This window comes from Oncorhynchus mykiss, chromosome 13 (assembly GCF_057628025.1).
Source record: "Oncorhynchus mykiss isolate SJ-2025 chromosome 13, ASM5762802v1, whole genome shotgun sequence".
NCBI lineage: Eukaryota > Metazoa > Chordata > Actinopteri > Salmoniformes > Salmonidae > Oncorhynchus > Oncorhynchus mykiss.
This window is the reverse complement of record NC_143034.1, coordinates 28,939,273-28,957,101: the sequence shown is the minus strand read 5'-3', so window position 1 is coordinate 28,957,101 and position 17,829 is coordinate 28,939,273. Positions and strand designations below refer to the sequence as shown.

Below are 17,829 nucleotides of genomic sequence, written 5' to 3'. Positions count from 1 at the left end.
GCCTGCCGTTCTGTACCTTACTAGTTTATTGACCTTTGCCTGCCCTGACCCTGAGACTGTCTGCCATTCTGAACCTTTGCACCCTCTCTGGATTTTTGACCCCTGCCTTTCTTTGACCTGTCGTTTGCCTGCCCCTGTTTCAGAAATATACTTTTGTTTTCTTCGACACCGTCTGCATCTGGGTCATACCTGAAACGTGATAGTGGTAGCCATGCTGGTTAAGTGTGACTTGAAAGAACCCCCTGTCAAGGGAGTTCGTTATAATAAGTGGACCAAAGCGCAGCGTGATCTGGGTTCCACACCTTTTTATTACTAAGTGAAACTCACAGCAAAACAATACATCTCAAACGAAATGTGAAGCTAACAAAAGTGCTAACAGGCTAACAGGATCCCACAAAGCCCAAAGGGGTAATGGCTGCCTAAATATGATATCCAATCAGAGAAGATGATAAACAGCTGCCTCTGATTGGGAACCATACTAGGCCAACATAGATGTATAAATCCCCTAGATAACCCACCCTAGTCACACCCCGACCTAACTAACATAGAGAATAAAACAACTCTATGGTCAGGGAGTGACACCCCCACACCATAACACCTCCTCCTCCATGCTTTATGGTGAGAAATACACATAAAGAGATCATCTGTACACCCACACCGCGTCTCAGAAAGACACGGCGGTTGGAACAAAAAATCTCCAATTTGGACAATAGACCAAAGGACAAATTCCCACCGGTCTTATGTCCATTGCTCGTGTTTCTTGGCCCAAGCAAGTCTCTTCTTCTTATTGGTGTCCTTTAGTAGTGGTTTCTTTGCATCAATTCGACTATGAAGGCCTGATTCACACAGTCTCCTCTGAACAGTTGATGTTGGGAGGTGTCTGTTACTTGAAATTTGAAGCATTTATTTGGGCTGCAATTTTTGAGGCTGGTAACTCTAATGAACTTATCCTCTGCAGCAGAGGTAACTCTGGGTCTTCCATTCCTGTGCCGGTCCGCATGAAAGCCAGTTTCATCATAGCGCTTGATGGTTTTTGCGACTGGACTTGAATTAACTTTCAACGTTCTTGACATTTTCTGGATTGACTGACCTTCATGTCTTAAAGTAATGATGGACTGTCCTTTCTCTTTACTTATTTTTTATTTTATTTGACCTTTATTTAACTAGGCAAGTCAGTTAAGAACTAATTCTTATTTTCAATGACGGCCTAGGAACAGTGGGTTAACTGCCTGTTCAGGGGCAGTTTGAGCTGTTCTTGCCATAATATGGACTTGGTCTTTTACCAAATAGCGCTATCTTATGTATAACACACCTACCTTGTCACAACACAACTGATTGGCTCAAACACATTAAGAAGGAAAGAAATTCCACAAATGAACTTTTAAGAAGGCACACCTATTATTTGAAATGCATTCCAGGTGACTACCTCATGAAACTGGTTAAGAGAACGCCAAGAGTGTGCAAAGCTGTCATCAAGGCAAAGGGTGGCTATTTGAAGAATCTCAAATAGAAAATATATATTTGACTTGTTTAACACATTTTTTGGTTACTACATGATCCCATATGTGTTACTGAATAGTTTTGATGTCTTCACTATTATTCTACGATGTTGAAAACACTAAATATAAAGAAAAACCCTTGAATGAGTAGGTGTTCTAAAACCCTTGACCGGTAGTGTAGTGTATATTTACACACGCCAGTCTCACCTGTTGTCCTCAGTGTGTGCCACCTCTGCCAGTCTCGAGGTACTAGGTGGTTTGTCCTCCAAGGTGAGGCTGGCGCTGTCTGAGCCGTAGTAGCTGGTACGAGGGGTGGAGGCGCAGCTGGAGCGCAGCGACACAGGGCTGGAGCCGGGCACCTGGCCGGGGGAGTGGCACCGCGAGCGCAGCCTCGACGCTTGTTTCACCACCTTCACAGTCTCAAACACGCGCCACGGGTGGTTCCTTTGGCAACCATAGATAAACCATATAGATTAGGGATGGTGACAAAGTGCCCGGTAGCAAGTCTAACATTTATGTTTACGTCAGTGTATTTCTGCTTGTATATTCGATCTTCTGTAGTGTAATTCTGGAAACATTTTAAACGTTGTATTTGACTCTATATTTTTCATGAACAGATGTGCTTTGTTATGTCACGCTGTCTTTGATCAATCAAACACACTTGGTAACAACTTCCCCTCTGGCACATAACTGACATACCGGCATTGTCATTCAATTGAGCTTAACAGGTTGGAAAAAGCACACTGTCACCGGTGTTTTATGTTTTCACGGTGACATCCTCACTCACTTGTACTCCGTAGGGGCGGGGACGTCCAGGCCCTTGCGGAAGGTGCCCTCAATCTCCGCTGCCAGGGAGTCCATGGGGAACACGGCTGATAGGGCGCTGTAGCGCTGCACCGTGCTGTTGGGCAGGCTCTTGTTGCGCAGGTTCTTAATGTCCTCTCTGGCCTCCCGTAGCATGTCCTCACACTCCGAGTACTTGTCCTGCAGGTAGTTTAGCTGCATCCAGGGAGTGCCAGAGGTCAGTTACATTCACACTGCTACTGCGGTTATGTTCAAGCATGCCTTGAGGGACAGATCTAGGATCAGCTTAGCCTCCCCCAAATCAATGCATTAACAATTAACAAAACTGACTTTAGATCTGTGTTAAAGAGCAACTTTATCCTACTAGTTATAGATAGCTCATTGGAGGGTAATGAGTTGTGGATTGTGGGGAGAGTGTTGAGGGCGTGTCTTACCTCTGATTTGAGCTGTGATTGGCTCTCCCGCGAGGCACTCAGGTGCTGGGTCAGCTCTTCATTGTCAGTGGTGAGCTAGAAGAACAGAGTGGAGAGTTAATACCATGATCGCATCAGTGATACTGTATACCAACTTAATACTGTAGATACCAACTTAAGTGCACGTGTACATATTTAATGTACTCCATTATAGAAGCATTCGGTGTGGGCGAGTCTTGAGTCTCTTTGTCCTTGTGGAACCTCAAGGCATGAGAGTGCCATGTCAACTCCATGTGTTTTTGTGTCCGTGCACTGCATGCTTGTGGGTATGTATTTAGGTGTGTGTATGCGTTTGCCTCGTTGTGTCTGTGATCCCTCACCGCTTTGCAGCGTGCCTGCAGGTCGACTATTTGCGCGAGCAGGGAGCTGATCTCCTCCTGCTGCCTGAGAGTGTCCTCCACCTTGCGGGCCAACTCATCAGACAGGTCCACCACCTGCTTATTCACAGAGGCTGGGGGTGGGAGGTAGAACAAAAAGATTGAGGGAGAGAAGACGAGAGAGAGAGAATAAAGAGGAGGGAGCGAGATGGAGTGGGTTAGTATGAGTACACAGTACGAACACATACTGTTTTCACTGTATTCACCCACTCACCAATTACCTCTCCCTCAGGAACACAGTAATACCGTATACCTTAACAAATATGTATAGTATTACACTGTAGTACATTGTAGTATACTCACTGAGTTCCTCCACACACACCATCATCAGCTCCTGCTCTTGTTCCTCATAGTTAGCGGTCTCTGACGTCAGTTCATTGGCCTGTGGAGTGACAACATCGATGGCATTAGCATGAACAAGTTTCCAATCCACTTCAATGACTTCAGGTATTTGGAAGTAGTCAGTGTTCCACACCTCACAGCGCAGTTTGAGGTTCTCCTCCTCCAGACCTTTGAGTTTCTGCTGTATGAAGTCATAATTGACAAAGTTACTGAGGGAGTTAGACGACTCGTTCCTCTTCATTCTGAAAACCAGGAGAGAGGGAGAAGGCGGTCAGAATTTACCTGCCAAAGTTGTGTTGATATGCCTGAGGGGATGTACGATGTGTATGTGTACCCTGCAGTGTATGATTGTGCGCGTGTACTCACAGTGTGTGTGAGTCGGAGGCGTTCTCGATCTCCTCTGTACTGGCGTACAAGTGGAGCAGGTCGTCTCTCATGGAGAGCTCATGTCGCAGCTGGGCTATCTGGTGAATGGGAACCAGGAAGTAGGAACCAGGGTCAGAGTACTGAACTAGGATCTATCATGTACATTGATCGCCATTCCTGGTCTGGGCGAGAGTTACCGGGTGCGCAGGCTTTTGATCCTGCCTAGCATTAATGCAATGATTCAAGTGATACAAGGTGTGATACCAGCTGTGTTAATCCCGGGCTGGAACAAAAGACTACATACACTGTAAATGTCATATTCCAGGACCAAAATAAGTGTGTATTTTCTCTCGCTAAATGCTATATGGTCCAGTACTACTGTATTCTGTCTGTAATAGGTGAGATATATCAAAGTAGGGCTACAGTGATGGTCTCATACCTCTTCCGTAGCGATCTCCAGCTGTTCGTCCATTAACTCATTCCGTGCCGTTAGATCCCGATTCTGCTTGAGCAGTGATTGGCCGATCCGGGCCGCCAACTCGAGGTCCCGCTCTTTCTGCCAGACGACAAAACGGTTTGATGTTCTTCATTCTGTGATCTAGTTACAGTCTAGTTTCTAGCAGAAGACTTGTTTACCATTCTAGCAACATGCTTACGGCTGATGACTATCGTGACTTGCTCAAAATGTATAATATACCCAGTTGCACATTATTCAATACAACTTCATTCGTCCCTGGGGGGGCGATTAAGGGTTTTACGTATGAAAACAATCCCGTTATATTTACTCACCTCTTCCAGTAGGTGGGTGACAGCCTCGATGTCATGGTACGTCTTAGTGACCTGGCCCACTCTCTCTGAACACAGCACTGTAGGGGGGAGATGGGGAATGGAGGGAGAAAAGAAAAATACCTGGTTAATATATAGTTCACTGGAAAGTAGGAGAGGGCCATTGGACAGTGAATTATTCGGACAGTATAGAGACAGTAACTTTCTGGTTCGAGACTTAATTGGTCACGGGAGCTAAGATCATTTCTGGCGTACACGGACTACACCATTCAGTTCATTTGACCACGATATCGGGAAATACAACTCTTGACAGGTAACTGCCCAGGGGACCAGGTCATCATTGTCCCGCAACCATGTCCTCTCTTATCCCCTCTCTTTCTGTGAATGACTCACGGTCAACAGCAGTTGGAAAGCAACAGACCGGGGCGCTGACCACAACATTACCACGTAGCCAAGTCAGTCAGAGCTTATCCTCTTAGCCTGATCCTCATTACAGGGATAAGACCCATCTCTCTCTTCCCCTCTGATATAAATACACCTCAGCACAAGCTGCTGGAGAACACTGTAATGAGGACAGTTAACCCCCAGTAGGAAGTTAGGCTGGATATCTATGGCAGTGATTCTAGAGCGGTCTGGTTATAAACAGGTCAGTTAGATTACTGGTTGGTGAATGGACACTGCGACCCTGTTCAGAACTGATGGGTGGGTGAATAGTGTTCAACCTGTTAGGAAGCTGAGCCATCATGGAGTTACAGTTGATGCTTTGTTCCTCATAGTAACCATTCCGGTGACCTAAAGAAGTGGGACCCATGGTTTCTGTGCAAGGCCTCATCTCCATATAATCCAAAAATAGGTTTCTATCCCGACCAATCAGCCGGGACTTTCAAGTTGACATTTATTTTCATCAGCATACATCCTGCAGACGTAGTCTCAGGTACATGCAGTAACATACCCCTGTGTTCAAATCAGCCACTCAGACCTCCCTTTGATCAAAAACCTGGCTGGCGCCAAGGAGATTGTACAGTAGATTGAAATAATTAAAGTGAGGGGCAGCATTTGGCTGAAAACGGGGTGACTGTGTAACAGTATCCGTGAGCCAATTATCTAATGGAATGAAATGGTCCTGGGCCGGATCTACTGTATGCCTACAGTCATTAATCATGTGAACCCTTTAAGAAAATAGTGTCTGCAGCGTGGAAAAAAAGAGATATAGGGAGAGAAATAGAGAAGGAGAGAAACAGAGAATGAAATTAAAAAGGAGAAAGGGGGAAAGAAAGAGTGAGAGAGAAATAACATCTTGTTCTAGGATACTGAGACCGGTCCACAGAAGCGGGTGGTGGTTGAGTTGGATCCAACGGCTTCCCGCAGCACTGGGCACGGGCACTAGCAGACTGCCGCTACAGTGCCAACTTACCCCCTGCAACAGACAGAGCTGCTACTTATGCACCAAAAGAAGTGCCAATACATTGCAGTAAAAGTACCAATGGTAGAACAGAGCAAGAGTGTCCAGTTTTCAATAACTAACTGGGATGGGCTAACTGCTAATGTTCCCATCTGGAATTACAATTAAAATAGCTTCCTCCATAGAACAAAAAGGCACATTTTCTAATATGGCTAGGCCTACTTCAATTAAAGTAGCTTCCTAGAACAAAGACTCATTATAAATCAGGTCACTACAATTGAAATGGCTCTATCCATGTAACAATTCCTAATTGTACTACTATCAAAATAGCTTTTGTTCTATGGGTGAATCTAACAAGCTAACGTCCTGCAAATCCGATGGTTACATGGTAATTTACTGGGAGTACATACCTATGCTACTGCTAAATCCCCATTTAGCTTCCCCAATAGCTTCTCAATCTTTACAAGCTCAAGTTATCCTTTTTGTAAATCAGGCAAAAAAAAACCATTATAGACTGGACTACTTTCCAGACAAGAAAAAGGTATTTAAATACAGACACACTGCAGACAGAACATTGCGTTGGACAATCGAGAAGAACTAATGCTGAATTTGTATCAAGCCGTCAACTTATTTTCTTAATTTATTTTTCACAGTGCCAAGCTTGATCGATTTCTTTGGAAATAAAATGTTTCTAGAATGATGACATCTGACAGGACTATCCCTTTAAAAGCTATGCCACAGTACAGTACAGTTGACTGTGTGTGCAATACATAAAAAAGGCTTACTATATTGCCGTCTAAGACCACGCTACAGATGGTCTCATGGGGGCTCTTTGACTGAGGGATTTCCTAGCTGACTGTACCCTAACCAAGAGGGTTGAGAGTAGATCCTGTACAGTACATAGGAGCCTACGGAATTAACAGGGATCCATAGGGATCAAACCCACAAGCTCAACTCTGTCCTCTGTCAGTCTGATTCTCGCATCCCTACAGACATTATCATAAGCCTTTCTACCGATCTTCTTGGAACGCCCATTCTGAGGTATTAGGCTACTAATACAAGGCAGGCCATTGTACCTGCACGTGACATCACAATACCTCCGTCTTCCTGCCCTGATCCATTTAGCTGTGTGGTGCAGGGGTCAGGGAGAAAGAGACAGCCAGCACACCAATGTCCTGCCTAGTGGGTCATTGAGGCCTACTATGAATGCTTTAAGGCAGAATGGCAGTAAAGAGCCAGTGAATCTCAAGATTGAACTTGGGTCTATAAACAATAAAACCCACTTGACTATTTGGTATGAAATATTAGTCCTAGACAAATATATCCAGCCTCTAGCGCTACATAATTTATGATTACAGCATTAGCCTAGTTAATTCCATGTAATACTAAATGATGACAAGGGAGATGATAAATCATCATTTGTGGCATAAACTGCACCCAGGTTAAAGTTTCTGCCTGTCTGTGGTGTAGGCAGCCCGGATTACATCATGGTCAAATCCTTTGCGTCAAATCCCTTGAGTAGCAGTGCCTACAGATTACAGCTGTACTGTATTTGTGTAATGAAATATTATAATTCATCCAATTTTATTTAGCCATTGTGTAAGAGTCATCTATAGCCAGAGATTTTCTAGAAAAGTCTGTTCGTTTTCTGGGTCTGTGCCAGCATCTATGCCAGTGTCGCAGTACACTGACAGAAAAGGTGCCAGCCAGCCAGCACGCAGCCCGTTCAGACAAAGGACCAAATGGAGGCTGAAAAGAAAGACATTCTCTAGCTGAAATAGGTCGCTTCTTAGCAACTATATATCCGTATATAGCAGTGTGCCCCTTTAATCTGCAAGTTAAACGCTTGATAGGGTACAATCATTTCTGATTTACATTGCAAAGAATCAATCTAGAATATTCTGAGGTAGAATGAATAATCTGCCGTATTCTTATTTCATATACTCAGTATTATACTATAGTAGTATCACTATTATACACTCGGTGGCCAAATTATTTGGTACACCCATCTAGTACTGAGTTGGACCCCCTTTGCCTCCAGAACAGCCTGAATTATTTGGGGCATGGACATGTTGCTCAATTGGTATCAACGGACCTAACGTGCACCAGGAAAACCTTCCCCACACCATTACACCACCAGCCTGTACCGTTGACACCAGGCAGGGTGAGGTCTTCTTGATTTTAGCTGAACGGAATGGAACCCGATGTGGTCGTCTGCTGCAATAGCCCATCCCCGACAAGGACCGACGAGTTGTGTGTTCCAAAATACTGGATCCGGCGCGCCTGGCACCGACGATCATACCACGCTCAAAGTGGCTTAGGTCACTCGTTTTGCCCGTTCTAACATTCAATCGAACAGTAACTGAATGTCTCGATGCCTGCTTTATATAGCAAGCCACGGCCACGTGACTCACTGTCTGTAGGAGAGAACCATTTTCGTGAATGTACCTAATAAACTGGCCACTCACTGAGTGTATATTATACTGTAACCCAGCATATGGAGTATTGCTAGAGGTACTGAGTGAAGACAATTAACTAGGATGTGAATCTAGGGCATCATCATGATACCTGCCACATTGAAGAACCATAACAAAACAGCATGGTTGGGACCAGCTTATCATTTCACCAATTTAGGGTTTGAATTGAAAATTCTATTAAATGCCCACTGAAACAATTATGGACAATTACCCAATTCAAACATGAGGGGTTGGTTCAATTTCTTAATTCAATGTAGTTAAGATGATATGATAGATCCCACCTTTACAAAACATCGTTCTCATCAGGGCAAATGGACAGTACGAGAACATCCCCACTGGGCAAAAACTGCTTGAGTCAACGTTTTCCCCCGCAATTCCAACCACAAACAAATCTATGTGATGACATTGAATCAACGTGGAAAATGAATTGGATTTGCAAAAAGTCATCAGCGTAAGGGCATTTAGACACCCAACCTTTAACATAAATCCAATAACGTGAAATGTCGTCATTCTCATTTCACGTTGAATTCACGATAGTTAACAACTCAACCAAAGGCAAATCAAAACTAGATGTTGAACTGACATCTGTGCCCAGTGGGTAGCCAGTATCTCCATGTTTTTGACCTTCATATTGAGTCCTAAAAAGTCCACACAAACCTTTTCCGGCCAGTCTGTCTCCTGCAGCCCAAAGTCAATGACACTCAAAGGCACAGAGACAATACACCACAGAAAACACTGCTGCTGCTGACGGAAAACACACAAACTGCTGCTAGGAACACACACTGTGGCACAGTGACCTTCACACTCTATGAGGAGAACTGCAAGCTCAGTATACCTGGCAGCCCCTGTTCACTGGAGGTAAGTTATACATTTGGCATGTGTGACTTCAATGACTCAAAAGTAGAGACACAGATCAGGCTTTTGGTTATTCATATACACACATGTGCAGCCAGTCAATAACCTAACCACGTGTTACTGTACGTGAATGACAGCTGAACGAACCATTCATACAACAACGAATCCATGCACCTTCCCAGCCATACCATCACTCACTTAGCTTGACGGTAAGCTGCACAGACTCGACAGTACATTTACAGCGCAGCAACGCTGCCAACAAGACAGATGTATGGCTGCAGAATCACCCTGATCGCCTGCAACTCCCTTCTCCCCCCCCCTCTCTCAACCTCCTCCATTGCTCCCTCGATCCTTGCTCCTCTCTCATTCCCTCTCTCCTCTCTGTCCGTCTCTCATCCTCCCTTTACTCCCTCACCTTGCATCAGTTCCCTGCACAGACTCTCTTTGTTGTGTGGCTTTCCTCCCTCCTCCACCTCCTCTTCTTCCTCCTCCTCCTGGCTCCCGTGGCCACTCTCCTTCTCTTCCTCCTCCTCCTCCTCGGAAGCAGAGGAACTCCACACCTCCATGGTGACCGGACAGAAGCCCTCTTCCATCCCTCCTTCTGTTATATTTCTCTATTTATTCTTGTTCTTCTGTTCCCTGCTTCAGCTCTACGCCCGTCCCAATAAACCAATGCTCTGTTGCGTGTCCAAAACAGTATCCTCCTCTGTGTGTCCCTGTGACTGTGTGGGCGTGTGTTACGTGTGTGAGAGGAGACTGAGCTGTCCTTAGTATTAATGCGTAATCCCTCTGACTGGGAGGTCCATCTGTCGTTACCCTCCTGTTTATATCCACCTGGCCACACTGGACTGTGGGAGCACCGAAAGAGGAGGAGGGGTGTCGGAGGTAGCTTGAGACCAAAACAACGCATAAAAGCTCAAATAGATCATACCTAACTTTGCCTAAGAACTATACATATAAAAATGCAAGGCTTTAATATAAAACTCAATTCCAATTATAATCTGGTTTAGCAAGAGAATGCACTTAGTCCCTGCACCCCCGTGAAGCAGAGTAAGATGGTACGTTCCAGCTAAGGCCATGACTGTTGTCTCCCTGCACACATAATATTGGTGCAGACCCCCTTCTAGAGGGAGAGGAATGCAACACTGACACTGTACACACAGACTGAGATTGTAAAACGACTGTTGATGTTTGTGTGGACTGTTGCTTTTTGTGTGGAGAGAGGGGAGGTGTCTGAGAGGGAAAGTTATATATGAATTGATGTCAAGCTGGGTTTTCAGCAGGGCCTCTCGATTTACTCTTTAGTGTATTAGCACTGCACAATCCTCACATGCACAGTCAAATAATGCAAACACACTAGTTCCTCAATTCTCAATGCAAATACACGTGATGAATGTATACACATGAACTGCGAACGTACAAACTGGAGAGATGCCCATTGTGTTCATGTTTTCCAATTAATGGTCTGTATTGACGGAGTTCAAATAAAGTTATCCCAAAGTACAAAGGCTGCTTATTTCACATCAACTGATACGTGTCAAAACAATATATCAGATATATGCCAGGTATGCTTTATTGACATGTAACAACTTAGTATAGAGAAAAACACACCCCTGAAGTCTAGCCTTCATCACCACCATCATCATCATCACTTCATCCACCCAGTGCCCCCTCCCTGTTGCTACCCTGGCACGCAAGTGTCCTCTCCAAATCAAATATTAACCTCCCCTTCATCAATGTTTCACCCGCAGACGCCTTCTTTCTGGTCGAGTGCGGCAGGCAAGGGGCGGCTGGGACACAATTTTCACCGTCTCCCCCTTCTCTTTTCCTTCCTCTCTTTACGCCCCCACCCCCCATCCCGTTTCATCTCTCGATCCACGTCGCGTTCCTACCAGGGTTGTTTAGCGAGCGCCCCCAACGCAACGCATTAGCCGGCCAGGACAAAACGGAGGCTGCCAGCTCCCTGAAAATACCAGCCCAGCCCATCCAATACAATTGGACTTCCTTAGCCTTCCAAACCTAGCAGATTAATTAGGATTTGTTGAGTCACAGTATTAGAAATACAATGGAAAGTTAGATTAAGCTAGGGCCAAGATGGCTAAAGAAGGCTACAGTACAGAATACACAGTGTCAGGCCCTTTGTCTCCAATAAAAAGTGCAGCAACACAAAGCTCATTAAAACCTGTGTAGTAGTAAAGTTGGGTAACGTTTCCCTCACATCATCTATCTCAAACCTGACGTTTTTGCAAAGGCATGACATAACAGATACCATAAGCACTAAGCAGTCATAATTAGCTGACTAATTTGACACAGTCATGACTATGCCAACCTAGCCATTGTTTTGTTTTTTCATCTAATATTTAAAAACATACAATATACTCGCAGTGAAGCCGCTCAACAACTACATCACATTAGTCAATTAACAGACTCCAATCCAGAGCGACACACAGAAGCAACCAGGGTCAACGCCCGGCTCAAGGGCACGTCGACAGATCTCCCACAAGGTCAAAAACGGGGACCTGAACCAGCGATCCGTCAGCCACCGGCCCAAGCGCTCAACCGCCAGGCCACCAGCCCTTTAAGACGCCCCCCTAAGTGCTGCCCCTCAACCATCCGAGACCCCCCACACACACTCCACCCCAGCCTAGCCATTGTTAGTGTGCATAAAAATAGCACTGCAAGCAACCTGACAATGTTATATTGACATAAAATGATGTCACTTATGTAATATCATGCTAATAACAGTGGAAGGATCAAGTAAAGTGTGACCAAGAGCTGCTACACTAATTCAAGGACAAATCCGTTCTGCCTCCCCAGATATGGACAAAAACACAAGTTCCTAATCAATATTGACACAAGAAACCACTTTGCACTGATATCACCTCCTTTGCAATCAACCAATGGAAAGAACACACTCCTTAGAGGTCAATGGCCAAATAGTTTTATGGGCGCCTATGGTTTACGTGGAATCACAGTCAGAGCAAAACAACACCGTAAGCTCGGTATCACTGATCAGATAAAGAGCGATTGAGCCAGTGTAAAGTACACTACGAAGTGATCACATAGCTAGATACGCATTGATCAACAACGATATATGAAGAGTGGAATCAGTCCCGTTCCGCTCTTTGAAGTGGTCAGCCGTCCAGCGCAATGGCAAAACACAAAGGTTGCATCCGAAATTCACAGCTTCAAGGCACAGCTGTGTGTCGGCCGACTGGCTGTGTACCAGTCTGACCTGTGCTCTGCAAAGAAGACGGAGGGAAAGGAGGGTACAGCCTATCCTGCCTTATAAAGGAGTAAGCCATTCAATCCTATGGGGACATCGCGACTCTGGTACTGACTGTACCCCCAGTCCAAAGCAGCTTGAATGAAAGGAGAGTACAGCCTACCCTGCCTTATGGGGGATTATTCTCACTATCTTATTGAAATCTGGCAACCCTAGTATCCCTGGCACTGTACCCCCAGTTACGATCACCTTGAATGAAAGGAGAGTACAGTCTATCCTGCCTTATGGGTGATTATTCTCACTATCTTATTGGAATCTGGCAACCCTAGTATCCCTGGCACTGTACCCCCAGTTACGATCACCTTGAATGAAAGGAGAGTAGTCTATCCTGCCTTATGGGGGATTATTCTCACTATCTTATTGGAATCTGGCAACCCTAGTATCCCTGGCAGTGTACCCCCAGTTACGATTGGCTTGAGTGAAGGAGAGTACAGTCTATCCTGTCTTACATTCAATCTTATGGGAACCTACATGGCAACGTACCCCTAGTCACGATCGGCTTGAGCGCAGGGCCGGGACAAAACCTGTCTCGCGATACTCGTTAGTATCTAGTATCTTGGCAAGGAAACAAAAGACAGAGAGGATTTAACTTATTTAGGAAAACAGTCCTAATGTTGGAAACAAACATCATTATGGTGTCATCCAGAGTCACATGTATTTATTTTCCAAGCTATAGCACAATATTTTACATACAGCAGGTTTTTAAATATTGCAATACTGGTATCGTCCCAGCTCTACTTTAGTGAAAGGACGGTATAGTCTATCCTGCCTAATGGGGGAGTTAGCCATGCAATCCTATGGAAACCTGGCAACCCTAGTACTGCACTGATGAGGTCAGAAGTTGAAAATGTTTAACTAACAGTAAAGGTTAACAGCAATTCAGACTTCTGTGCCAATGTGAAACGAATGTCAACACGTGAAATCCGGCCGCTGTGCCCAACCCAAGCTCTGTATGCTTTCCTAATAACATAGACCGCATCAGATACAAGAAAATGCCATCTTTGATGATATCATAATGTCAGACAAGACTGGCATATCGCCTGTTTAGCCGCCGCCCACTTGTTTTGTTTTGCAAATGCATGGCAACGTATATTTTTATTTAGTCAACCTTTATGTCACCAGGCTGTCCCATTGAGGTAAAAACCTGGCCAAAATGTTCAACCAATCTTAAACGTCCGTCTCTATTTGAGACCTCCGACTTTCACACTAATTAATAACCTCTTCGGGGTGTCTCTCTAAAGATTACACCAAAGGCCACAAATACGCACAGCACACCCAATCTCTGCGCGTTCAACCTGTCACCTTTCTTACACCTCTCTGCTCTCGACTATGCTCACAAAGATATCTTTCAAATATGCCCTACTGGTGGGTGGCTACGACGACCAAGTCCTACACAGTGACGAGAGTACGGTCAGTGTCGCCGCGACGTCTGAAGAGCAGTCGGTGCTCGGGGGCCAAGCCCTTTGTAAAAGGCTACTGTTAAAGTCAGTTCAGAACTGGAGGTGCAGAAGGAAACTGATTACAGCTAAGAGGCTAATCGGTTTATTGGCATTTGGCATCTGTGGCCCCAAGCATCAAGGGAAGGGATGTGGCTAGAGGATATGACACCTCCCCTAAAGTCACCAGAGGGAGGAGGGGGAGGAGCTTCTGTTAGCTCCTCTACTAAACAGACCATACATACATGTGTGTACTATTGTACTGTACTGATAAATGGAGATTCTGATATGATAGTGTCCCGTTAAGGTGATTATGACAAGTGGAGTAGCGTTGTAACAGTCGGCAGCATGATCCTGTTCAGTGTTGGATTTGGGTAAACTCAGTGTTTGTTACGTTAGATTGAGGGATACAGTATGCAGGCTTCCATGTACCGAATCAATTGTTTCTCCATAGAATCAGACGATCTTGTGACTATGATCAATTTCACCCCTATCTGTCTCCAGCTCATATTTGAGCATTTACCTTTTATAACATTACCCCATTAAAACAGTCACAATATTGATGCAAAAACATTCACAAATCTCATTAGATTTGTTTTTCCACATCTACGTAGGGGAGTCAAGTGAAAACACTTTGTTGAAAGGACAATTGAAACAGATATCATCTTCAGACAGACCTTAACTCGGGATCCTGCGTCAGACCGATAGGAAGAACGTTCACCTCAGATTTAGAGTTTCTTGATAAACTAGCAGGAGTTTACCATGGTTGTTATATACGGTACTTCCTGTTGGCAACGTGCCGCCAACCAAGCCCTTTGGAACCATTCCACCCCATCTAACTCCAATCATTTAGTCACCGCTCCTGTGTGGTTCTATTATGGGTGTGCTTTCAAGTGTGACTTAAACACACCAGGATAAATTGGTACAATATCAGATATATTATTGCGGGACATATTGCTACATTCACAATCAATGTCTTCACTTGTGGACACTACTAATGCATTACACTGTGTTGAGATGTCTTATTTCTTCCAATCGTGCTTGTCTCACAGGCAAGGAGTCAGACCACAAGCTCTTCAGATCCACACCATATGGATGACCTGATAATGGCAAAAGAGAGAGAGAGATTATCCCATCATTGTTGTACTATAAAGCCTAGTGATTAAAGGATATGTGTAATCTGTGTACAAGTTTCCATTGACCAATTCCAAAGCATATGTGAGGGGTCAATTCACAGTAGGACTTTAAGATGGAAGTGCTGTATGCTAAAACACTGACGATAAAACACTAGCGGGCTGTTCAATTCCGGTCCTGGAGTGCCGAAACATTTATTTTTTGTTGTTGTTTCAACTTGGTAGTTAATTGCATTCACCTGTTGTCCCAGGTCTGAATTAGTCCCTAATTAGAAAGAGAGGACGCAAAACAGAAGTGTTTCGGCCCTACAGGAAGAGCCCTGTGACATTCAGTGCATATTCAACCGAGGTCGTGTATTGACTTTATTTTACCAGGTTAGGACACTAGATAAGAGGACAGCATGTTCTCAACCCTGAAATATAAGACACGCCTCCACAGAGGTACATGCAATAGCTTTGGGAGTAGGTAGCCCTGGTGCTGAATGGCGCAGGTACTGTACATCAAGTTGAGTATTTTTAAGCATCAGTTCCCGTAAGGGCTGAAAGTAGAACTAATTTCTTCCCGGTATGGGACCTCCTATATGTGCATGCATTTGCACGTGTCCCCAAAAAATGTATGGGCCTAAACATAGAATTAAATATAGAATCCCAATCAATTTAAAATGATCTTTGTGGGCCTAGTCATAAAGATTTGTAATTTAACTTGAAAAATGTACGACCTTTTATTGTGGCATAAACACAACCAGTCATGATGTTTTGATCTGATTGTCAAACAATGACTTCAAAGCTGGGCTGGAGGAAGAAATCATAAGCCACGGGACTATTTTGTATTTTTTACGAGGCATAAAAACTAAACAGTATGTTATGGTGTCGGGTGCATTTTTCTGGCATGGTTTAGGTCCACTTGTAAAATCTATGCCAAGGCACATTGTAAAAAAATGGTTTGCCTCTTGGGCTTCCAACGGGGTTGGGCCCAGCACCTGACTCACACAATTGTCCAGTAACATTGATTTAAAAAAAAGTTGATTAGGCAGTTAACCAATCAAGACAGGGCCCCCCTGTTACCCACGTGGGCCCCCTACCTCCTTCTCCTCCCCACATCTGACGATTAGCAGAGCAGCAGCAGGCTGTCTACACTCATTGACAGCGGGTTCCTGAGTCCTCCTGTGGTTGGCGGTTGCAGTAAAAACAAAAAGATATACAGTGCATTCGTAAAGTATTCAGACCCCTTGACTTTTTCCACATTTTGTTACGTTACAGCCTTATTCTAAAATTATTTATTTAAAAAAAAATCCACTTATCAATCAACACACAATACCCAATAATGACAAATCAAAAACAAGTTTTCAGAATTTTTTGCAAACGTACACTACCAATCAAAAGTTTTAGAACACCTACTCATTCAAGGGTTTTTCTTTTTTTCCCCTATTTTATACATTGTAGAATAATAGTGAAGACATCACAACTATGAAATAGCACATATGGAATCATATAGTAACCATAAAAAGTGTTAAACAAATCAAAATCGATTTCATATTTCAGATTCTTCAAATAGCCACCCTTTGCCTTGATGACAGCTTTACACAGTCTTGGCATTCTCTCAACCAGCTTCATGAGGTAGTCACCTGGAATGCATTTCAATTAACAGAGGTGCCGCCTTAAAGTTAATTTGTGGAATTTCTTTCCTTCTTAAGCGTTTGAGCCAATCAGTTGTGTTGTGACAAGGTAGGGGTGGTATACAGAAGATAGCCCTATTTGGTAAAATACCAAGTCCATATTATGGCAAGAACAGCTCAAATAAGCAAAGAGAAATGACAGCATCATTACTTTAAGACATAAAGGTCAGTCAATCTGGAACATTTCAAGAACTTTGAAAGTTTCTTCAAGTGCAGTCGCAAAAACCATCAAGCACTATGATGAAACTGGCTCTCATGAGGACCGCCACAGCAACGAAAGACCCTGAGTTACCTCTGCTGCAGAGGATAAGTTCATTAGAGTTACCAGCCTCAGAAATTGCATCCCAAATAAATGCTTCACGGAGTTCAAGTAACAGACACATCTCAACATCAAATGTTCAAAGGAGACAGACTGTGAGAATCAGGCCTTCATGGTCGAACTGCTGCAAAGAAACCACTACTAAAGGACACCAATAATAAGAAGAGACTTGCTTGGGCCAAGAAACAAGAGCAATGGACATTAGACCAGTGGGAATTTGTCATTTGATCTATTGTTCAAATTGGAGATTTTTTGTTCCAACCGCCGTGTCTTTGTGAGACGCAGTGTGGGTGAATTCATGATCTCTGCATGTGTATTTCCCATCGTAAAGCATGAAGGAGGTGGTGTTATGGTGTGGGGGTGCTTTGCTGGTGACACTGTCTGTGATTTACTTAGTATTCAAGGCACACTTAACCAGCATGGCTACCACAGCATTCTGCAGCGATACACCATCACATTTGGTTTGGGCTTAGTGGGACTCTCATTTGTTTTTCAACAGGACAATGACCCAACACACCTCCAGTCTGTGTAAGGGCTATTTTACCAAGAAGGAGAGTGATGGAGTGCTGCATCAGATGACCTGGCCTCCACAATCCCC

The 17,829-nt window shown here is 44.2% G+C and overlaps 1 protein-coding gene across 10 annotated transcripts in view; it reads right to left on the bottom strand.

Moving 5' to 3' along the window:
* Positions 1–17,829, bottom strand: part of LOC110485893 (trafficking kinesin-binding protein 1) — a 40,632-nt gene that overhangs the window by 6,046 nt on the left and 16,757 nt on the right. For 6 of the 10 annotated variants that reach the window (XM_021557103.3, XM_021557101.3, XM_021557106.3 and 3 more), the window contains 9 exons: positions 4,651–4,727; positions 4,301–4,417; positions 3,862–3,959; positions 3,629–3,737; positions 3,457–3,535; positions 3,097–3,227; positions 2,738–2,812; positions 2,287–2,498; positions 1,707–1,943 (listed from right to left, as the gene is read on the bottom strand). In XM_021557103.3, coding sequence (XP_021412778.3) covers positions 1,707–1,943; positions 2,287–2,498; positions 2,738–2,812; positions 3,097–3,227; positions 3,457–3,535; positions 3,629–3,737; positions 3,862–3,959; positions 4,301–4,417; positions 4,651–4,727 — 1,135 coding nt within the window. Of the gene's footprint in view, positions 1–1,706; positions 1,944–2,286; positions 2,499–2,737; positions 2,813–3,096; positions 3,228–3,456; positions 3,536–3,628; positions 3,738–3,861; positions 3,960–4,300; positions 4,418–4,650; positions 4,728–9,796; positions 10,434–17,829 lie in introns of those variants that run through there. The other 4 variants (XR_016485798.1, XM_090195953.1, XM_021557102.3 and 1 more) reach the window with 1 other exon arrangement.